The sequence below is a fragment of the Cibotium barometz genome, chromosome 56, assembly GCF_041138505.1.
Source record: "Cibotium barometz isolate CiBa-2024 chromosome 56, ASM4113850v1, whole genome shotgun sequence".
NCBI lineage: Eukaryota > Viridiplantae > Streptophyta > Polypodiopsida > Cyatheales > Cibotiaceae > Cibotium > Cibotium barometz.
Window position 1 is genome coordinate 27,359,377 of NC_141101.1, and position 9,052 is coordinate 27,368,428.

At 39.7% G+C, this 9,052-nt stretch overlaps 1 protein-coding gene across 1 annotated transcript; it reads left to right on the forward strand.

Moving 5' to 3' along the window:
• Positions 1–1,405: 1,405 nt before the first annotated feature.
• LOC147607080 (NAC domain-containing protein 72-like) lies at positions 1,406–4,410 on the forward strand. Its single transcript, XM_086791299.1, has 3 exons — positions 1,406–1,981; positions 2,718–3,004; positions 3,603–4,410. Exons 1-3 carry the CDS (start codon positions 1,795–1,797, stop codon positions 4,278–4,280), a joined length of 1,152 nt encoding a protein of 383 aa, XP_086647425.1. The 5' UTR covers positions 1,406–1,794; the 3' UTR covers positions 4,281–4,410.
• Positions 4,411–9,052: the final 4,642 nt, after the last annotated feature.

Sequence of the window (9,052 nt, forward strand, 5' to 3'; positions counted from 1 at the left end):
TCTATAGAAATGTTCAAAAAAAAGGGAACACAATTGCCATTTTTCATGCTTTGCTTGAGCCTCTTCCAAGCTTGATCCATCTAGGACTTTGTTTAAACTCCTCTTATAAGCTACCCTCACAAACATTGGCAATTATTATAATCTTGCCTCCTACCTTTTATTAAACCAATCTCTTTTATAAATTTGGGAGGTCCTTGAGAGGAGTCATGTGGAGGAGAGGAACACAATGAGGGAATTGAATGAGAAATTTTCTTGTGTCTTCATGCAAAATTGACTATGTTGAAAGGCTCATTTTTTTAGGCTAAGTTATAAATCAAGATTCTAAGGATAGGCTAACTCTAACTATTGTGCTTGGAGAAGTTAATAAAAATACTTGTTGATGTTAGCATACTAAATACATGGAGTTTAATAAAATGAAATAAGTCATAGGGAAGGGACCAAGGTTGATTTTTGGTGGGCAATGTCTCCCTTTAAATTGATGAGATCCCCACAAATTTTGAATGTTAATTCATGACATCCTATATAGAAATGTTTCATTTCTTTGATAGTATAAATGCCAAAAAAAATGGGCACAATGGCTCCATCGAAAGTCAAGGCTAAAAGGGACACGATACACAATGATCATGTAGCACAAAATTGATTGTTTCTTGTCTTGTACAGGTTAAGACTCCTAGGTAAAAAGAGAAATGCTAAAGCGTTTCGCAGTAAAGTTGACTGTTTCTTTGTTTTTGTACAGGTAAAGCTTGCTAGGTAAAAGGACGAATGGTGAAGCGCTGGATGGATAGGCATGGATGTGTGTGCATTGTACTGTCATATGGGAAACCACCTACCGAGATGCATTTTCCACACCTAAAATAACACAAGGCACATGCTGAATTATTTGCACCTATTGACATGAAGAGTGAGTGAGGGCATAATATGAGGCCACCAAACACATGAGGAAAGTGATGCAAGGGTGTGTCTAAGGTATGAGATGGGGGGGGGTAGTGGTCAAATGGGGGAGAGTCATGGATGCAATCAAAGGGGAGCTACAATGGAATGGGGGCACGTGGGCGCCTAGATCGAGGGAGGTGTGGTAAGCTATGATCCCTAATGTGTCGTGTCGTTGTCCGAGAGGCGTGGCGATGGCAAACGGCCCTTTCGCCAGCCCTTCTGCGTGCCATATACACACGCACACACACAGGTGACACTGTCACTCTCTCTCTCTCTCTCTCTCTCTCTCTCTTTCTCTCTCTCTCTCGCGCGCGCGCACACACACACACGTGTTTATCACCCTTTCCCTCTGCCTCCAGCTGACTTCCTTGACCTTCCTGCACCCGGTTTCCTATCAGCTCACGCGGCCTGGCGTTTTGTGGGTTTTCTCTTTTGACCCCCTTTCAAGCCACCCTCATTGTACTCCTTTTCCATAGAAAATAGAGAGCTTACAAAAGTAGCTTTAAGTACGTACGTGAATGCCATTGCTCATATAGCTCTAATACATACACAACACATGATCAATGCCCAGACCCACAAAGCAATAGAGCTTCTGTTAAACCCACAGGACTGTAGAGACAGGAGACAGGAGGGAGATCACATCCTTCCGTCTGTGAGCACATTTCTCTTAAACACTAGATCGCAAAGAGAAGAGGGTGTAGATTGCAGGATTTTTAAAGGCTTTTGGTGGCCCGCGTACAGAGAATTGCACAAATTAGAGGGGTGTTTTGTGAGTGATTAGTGTGTGATTAAGGATATCCTTTCCTTCTTGGCCTTGTTTATAGCAAGCTCCACCATTGTATCTGTCAAGTTGTTTCCCTCATGATGACTAAAGAGCCTAAGAGAGGACCTGAGGGCCAGCTTCATTTGCCTCCTGGCTTCCGATTCTACCCTTCAGATGAAGAGCTCGTGGTTCACTACCTGTGTAGAAGGGCTGCATCTCAACCCTTCGCTGTGCCCATCATCGCCGAAGTGGACCTCTACAAGTTTGACCCTTGGGATCTACCAGGTAAATATATTGCCCCTCCCTTGCATTAATCACTAATTAGCTTCCCCTGATTAATTCAATTTATTTCTCATTACATCCATCATTCTAAATTTTAACTTTTGTCCGCATGATTAATTCAATTTGTTTCTTATTACACCCATCACTAAGCTTCGCATTATTAATTCAATCTTTTTCTTATTACATCCATCATATTTAATTCTTATTTTTTCAAAAAAAAACTCATACATCATATTGCATTTGAGTTTCATACCATTTCAGCTTTGCAAGCTACAAGCTACTCTCATTAACCGTGTCATCTGATTCCCTTCATGCCTCACCTTGATTAATTCTATGTAAGACTGACCTATTAATCAATCTTATGGTGCAACATTTGGTTAGCTTCCACCCAAATTAATCGTGTGGTTTTGTGATCTACTTGATCCCACCTAAAAGGTGCAAAATTTATGAAATGCTCCTTAGTTTGAACTTCATTCATAAACAAGATAGTCTACCATTGCACGAACAGTAATGTCAATATTATACCATATGGATATGGTATTCTATAGGATTTGACTGTGTGTGTGTGTGTGCGTGTGTGTGTGTGTGAGACTGTTGTTATCTCAATTGTGTAATTAAAGGGGTGGGTAAGGGTGTGTAATGTGTGTGTCATGTGTCTGTGAGAGAGATCGTGTGAGTATTGTTATCTCAATCGTGTATACTTTGGTAGCTTTAATGGTGTTAATATGATGTGATGCAGCAAAAGCTTTGTTTGGGGAGAAGGAGTGGTACTTCTTTAGCCCGAGAGACAGGAAATATCCGAATGGGTCGAGGCCGAACAGGGCGGCGGGGTCCGGATACTGGAAGGCCACAGGCACAGACAAGCCCATAAGCATCCATGGGGGCAGACAAAAGGTGGGAGTGAAGAAGGCCCTTGTCTTCTACACAGGAAAAGCCCCCAAGGGTGACAAGACCAACTGGATCATGCATGAGTACCGCCTTGCTGATAGCGCAGCCAAAGCAGCAAGACGAAAGGGTAGCCTAAGGGTAATAAATCCGTACCATCTCACCATAATAATATGCAATCTATTCAGCTTCTAATATATTAAGGCTACAATTATGTTTATTAAGGCTAATACATATATATTAAGGCTACAATTATATTATAATTATGTTTCGAGCCAATGCTTATATTATAAATCTTTAGTTCTTTTCAATCAATTGATTTCTAGAAAATGCTTCCATTAGCTCAAGTCTAATCAGGAGCTTAAGCTAATTAGCTCAAGACTAATTAGTAGCTTAAGCTGTTTTGGTTACTAGCTCATGGGTCATTAATTGGCTCTTATTGCAGAGATTAGCATCTTTTATGTAGCAGTTATGGTTTGTAGTATAGGTCGCGCTCTTTAGGCACTGGGTTATATTTAAACTTAATCAAGGTCTACTTAGCTGCATTAGAGCTCTCATGTCTTAAAAGAACATGAGGAGCTCATACATGCTAAAAATAGCAAGAAAATACTCTTCTGATTTAAGTAGAACTTGTAGTAGATTTCATTTTAGCTGTTGTTAAGATGATTAGTGACTTTCTTACGAATGAATCATCAACAATAATCACATGCTTAACTATCTAATTTGTTTGTTGAAGCAGCTTGATGACTGGGTATTATGCCGGATATACAAGAAGTTGCCAAGTGCAACGAGGTTAGCCCAGATGAAGGAGAGCAGTACTGAGGCCAATGGATTTGAAGAGGTTCTAGCATCTTTACCTGAGATTGATGATGAGAAGCTAGTTAATCTACCAAGATTAAGCTCATTAAACACACCATTAATTAACAACAACGGGAGCTGTGCAGCAGTACCCAGGGGCGGCACGAGCTACTTCAACTTCAACGAATTACAAGGCGCACAACAGTATCCTAATTACTTCAACAATCATCATCAACAGCAGCATAATTATCAACAAATGGGTTACTCTCCATTGGCCGATAACAAGCCGTTCATGATTAATAAACCTAATTTTGGTAATCATGATAGTTTAACGCTTGCCGGATCTAATTCCGTCAACAATATCAGCTCCCAACCAGCGTCGCGATTCCCTGGCCGGCCATTATTGAGAATCTCGCCGGGAAACCACGATTCTCCCGTCGACTCATCCGTCGATGAAGAGTCGGCGCTGCCGGAAGAAAACACGAGTACATTGCCGGCAAACTCTTCCGGCATGTTTAATCAGATCAACGCCGGCTCTGATTCCGTTCAACTCTTCAACTTTGACGGCCTACCCAGCCCATTTGGGCGGCTAGATTCTTTCCAACAGTTCCCTTTCTAGAGAGCAGCACGTTTTACTCTCCTCAAACGCTATTTCGGATTGTAAAGTCATCCACGTTTCTTGTTTCTCGTGATTTCCTCAAGGCTCAACCTTTAATATATTTATATTCTAATGATCTATTTCAAGAAAAGACGTATTACCACTTTTGCATTACCACTTTTGTGTAACTTACTTTTCAAATCCCATTAAGTTTATGTTTAATCCCTCATACACACTATTCTATGCTAGCATCAGTATGTAATTTGAAAAATGAAAAGTTCTGGGTTCGCTGTAAGCATGAATATGTATAGCTTATTTTGGGAGCCACCATCTGGAGGCTCCTCCCAGCTACCCCACATGGCACCTCCCCCTTTCTTTTCTTTTTCTATACTATACTATACTACTACTTTTCTATATATATGTATACCACTACTACTACTATTATATAATATATAATTATATATATATATATATATATATATAATTTAAGGGCTAGATTAGAGGGTTAGAGAGAGAGAGAGAGAGAGCATGTTAGAGAGAGAAAGAGAAAGAGGGAGAGTGTTAAAGAGAGAGAGAGAGAGAGAGAGAGAGAGAGAGAAAGAAAGAGGGTTAGAAAGAGAAAGAGAGTTAGAGAGAGTTAGAGAAAGGTAAAGAGAGGGAGTTAGAGAGAGAGTGAGTGTTACAAAGAGAGAGTTAGAGAGAGAGAGAGAGAGAGAGTGTGTGTGTGTGTGTGTGTGTGTGTGTGTATGTGTTTAAGAAAGTTTTGGCTAGTTTGAGAGAGTTATAGAGAGTAAGAGACAAAGAGTTAGAGAAAGATAAAGAGTGAGTTAGAGAGAGAGTGTGTGAGTGTTAGAGAGACAAAGTTGGCCTCTTCTAAACTTATTTGGGGGCTACCAGCAGATGCCAATCCCCCCACGTGACAGCTCTCTTCTTATATCTATACTATGCCTTATTTGGGAGCTTTGCCATGTGGCAGCTCCAGCTTCCCCACGTGCCAACTTCCCTTTCTTCTCTTCTTCTATATACTATACTACTGCTCTTCTATATATCTATGTACTACTACATACATGCATACATACATACATACATACATACATACATACATACATACATATATATATATATATATATATATATATATATATATATATATATTCTTCTATATATCTATGTACTACTACATATATATATATATATATATATATATATATATATATATAATTTGAGGGCTAGATTAGAGGGTTAGAGAGAGAGAGAGAGAGAGAGAGTTAGAGGATTAATGAGAGGGAGAGAGAGGGAGTTAGAGAGAGAGTGTGTGAGTGCTTGAGACAGACACACACAGAGAGAGCATGTGTGTGTGTGTGTGTGTGTGTGTGTGTGCGTGTGTGTGTGTTTAAGAGAGAGTTGGCGAGTTCGAGAGAGTAAGAGAGAATAAGAGAGTGAGTTGCAAAAGGGTAGAGAGTGAGTTAAAGAGAGTTAGAGAGAGAGTGTGTGTGTTAGAGAGAGACTTGACCAATTTGAGAGAGTTAGAGAGAGTAAGAGAGATTGAGAGAGTTAAAAGGAGAGATAGAAAGAGAGAATTAGAGAGAGAGAGAGAGAGAGAGAGAGAGAGAGAGAGAGAGTGTGTGTGTGTGTGTGTGTGTGAGAGAGATAGGGAAAGGTAAAGAGAGTGAGTAAGAGAGAGAGAGAGAGAGAGAGAGAGAGAGAGAGAGAGAGAGATAGGGAAAGGTAAAGAGAATGAGTAAGAGAGAGAGAGAGAGAGAGAGAGTTAGAGAGAGAGTTGATGAGTTCAAGAGAAATAAGAAAGTTAGCGAGGGTAAGAGAGATTGAGAGAGTTAAAGGGAGAGAGAGAGAGAGAGAGAGAGAGAGAGAGAGAGAGAGAGAGTCGGCCAGTTCGAGAGAAATAGAGAGAGTTAGAGAGGGAAAGAGGGTTAGAGAGAGTGAATGTTGGAGAGAGTTAGCAAGTTCGAGAGAAATAGAAAAAGTAAGAGAGATTAATGTTGGAAATAGGGTTGCAAGAATGCACACACACAGTGGAGAAGCTCAAGGAAGCACACAATGAGATGATAAATAGATCATGAATGTGTGCTATACAAAAACGATAAGTATACCACAAGATGGTTATATACTAGTATAGGGGAAAAAAAACCTCCTAAAGAGGGAAAAAGTGCCCCGGTTGATCCTAGTGTATTCCGAACACATATCACTACCAAATATGGTTGCAAATCCCCCTTGAAGTGATGATGTACAGAGATGTGCCAGGCTCTTTGGATTGTGATAAGGAGCCTAGACTAGTCCCCAAAGAGCAATAAGTTTAAAGCTTTGCGAAAAGCTTCAAAATGCTCCATGTGAGAGCCTTCGTGAACAAATCTACCAAGTTGTCCTCCTGTGCTGGCACATAAACTAAGTTGATTTCCCCTACAGAGCATCTCTCCCTAACATAATGATAGTGCACCTCAATGTGCTTTGTGCGAGCATGAAAAACTGGATTCCTTGCAACTATGATAGCACTCTAACTGTCAAACGAAGATGGGAGAACTCGCCCAATACCCAAATCAGTACAATAAGACACCTGAGCCAAACACACTCAACTGTAGCTGTAAATGCTACCCTATACTCAACTTAACAGCTATAAGTGGCCACATTGGGTTGCTTCTTGTTGAGCCATGATATACATGAATCACCAAGGTGAAAGAAAAAACCACTCATGGTGGACACTCGTGTGTCGTAAAATCTAGCCCAAATTGAGTCTGTAAATGCATGCAGCTATGATTTACCCCCCTTGGGATAAAATAATCAAAAGTTCTTAGTGCCCTTTAGGTAACGGAACACTCGTTTGATAGACAGCCAATGCTTTGTGCCTGGGCTATGCATAAATCTGCTCTAGTATTGAGACCACATACTAACTGTCAAACCTAGTGTTACCCAAAATGATAAGGCATATTGAACCTCTTTTACAATGCATCTATGTATTTCCTATGCAGTATGACAATTCCATCATTATGCTGCCAAAACTCGATGCCCAAATAATATTGGCAATAAAAGCTTGATCTCATGTATGCATGACAGATCTGTTTTGCCTAGATTGCTCTTCTTGCAAGAACACTGAAACCAACTCCTCAAACTTCAAGGAATTTGAATTTCCTTTCATCATGAGTCTGATGGTAGAAGAAAAACCGTGATATGAGTCTAGCAACACATTCAAGACAATAGGCACCAATAAACTGTCAGGATATACTTCATCAATACTCGCCAACTGCTTCTTAAAATCCTTGATTTTTGTAAGGACACTATCCATGGAATCTCCCTCATCCATATCCTCTGACTCTAATTGCTTGCATGCATAAGCAACACGTGCTTCATTACGTACCTGGTACAATGATGCAAGTGCATCCCAAGCATGTTTAGAAGCCTTGCATGACCGAATGTGAGGAATGATACTCCTCTTGATTGACAAAGCAAGAAATGCATGTGCTTGTGCATCTCTTACATCCCACTTTGTTTGTTCCTGCATCTAGGAGGTATGCTATGTTGTGGTAATACACGGTGATACTCCTCTTGATTGACAAAGCAAGAAATGCATGTGCTTGTGCATCTCTTACATCCCACTTTGTTTGTTCCTGCATCTAGGAGGTATGCTATGTTGTGGTAATACACGGTGAAACGGAGTCTGTGTCTACAGATGTGCCTTTTCCATCACGTTCATCAGTGAGAATATAATATCCGTCACAGATAGAATCCCTCTCAACACTAGATCATGATAAATTATCCGTCATACAGATAAATATCACTTAGATTATCCAAAGAGTATCTTCACATACGAGTATCTTTCACAGACACTAACATGAGTATCTTTCACAAAACACCAACACAAGTATCTCTCAGAGATACCAACACAAGTATCTTTCACAAATACCTAGTTAACCTTATTTAAAAATAGAAAGAGAATAATTTGAAGAAAGTGTTTTAAATGAGGTGTTAAAGTTTAAAGGTTGAATGTGAAATAACAATAAGTTACATACATAAACATATGTGCATCATTGTTAGTTCACTCAAGTCCTGATAGTGAATGGTCTAATATGTATTTTCTTCCATGTATAGAAAGTACATATCAATCATCGCACTATCTTGACCATTATATTTGAATTTAACTTTTAATAATAATAATAATAATAATAATAATAAAATTATACAATACATAAGCATGAGTTTTAGGCTTACCTCTCTAGTGGTAGAAATCATGATTGGGAGTACCGCTTGTTTAGGTTGGTCGGCTTTGTGTTGGGCTTCAATCACGTTCACAACCACCTATGTGCTAGTTCCTATATTGAAAATATGGTGCACAAATGTATGTGTGCATGTCAATCCATGTAGTTTTATGTCATTTCGGCAACTCGATTCTTTCTCTTTTCTGGGCACTCAGATGCATAATGTCCTTCTTTGTCGCATCTATAGCATGTAATCGCATGTGATTTTTGATCTTCATTACTAGTCTTCTTTGCAGCTTCAGTACTCTTTCCATTCACTGGTGGACCATTGTGTTTCTCTACTTTATCTTTATGCTGAAGCTTCTCAAAATGTGTAGATCGAGAAGACGGAAGAATATGAGAATCTGTCACTATAGTATCCCTTGGAAATCCATTTTTCTTCTCGCAGTATGTTGCTAAAGAGATGGCATTGCGAAGAGAACGAGGATGAAACATATTCACTTCTGCTCTAATAACTAGCTTGAGACCTGCTATGAACTTTCTTCTTTGCTCTTTTTCACGTACTTTCTCTATAGCTTGAAGTTG

Bases quoted from the DNA above. Each gene is read 5' to 3' on its own strand.
- LOC147607080 (XM_086791299.1), top strand. From the start codon at position 1,795: ATGATGACTAAAGAGCCTAAGAGAGGACCTGAGGGCCAGCTTCATTTG. The intron at 1,982-2,717 runs GTAAATATATTG...GATGTGATGCAG, and splicing joins TGACCCTTGGGATCTACCAG to CAAAAGCTTTGTTTGGGGAG. The intron at 3,005-3,602 runs GTAATAAATCCG...TTGTTGAAGCAG, and splicing joins GACGAAAGGGTAGCCTAAGG to CTTGATGACTGGGTATTATG.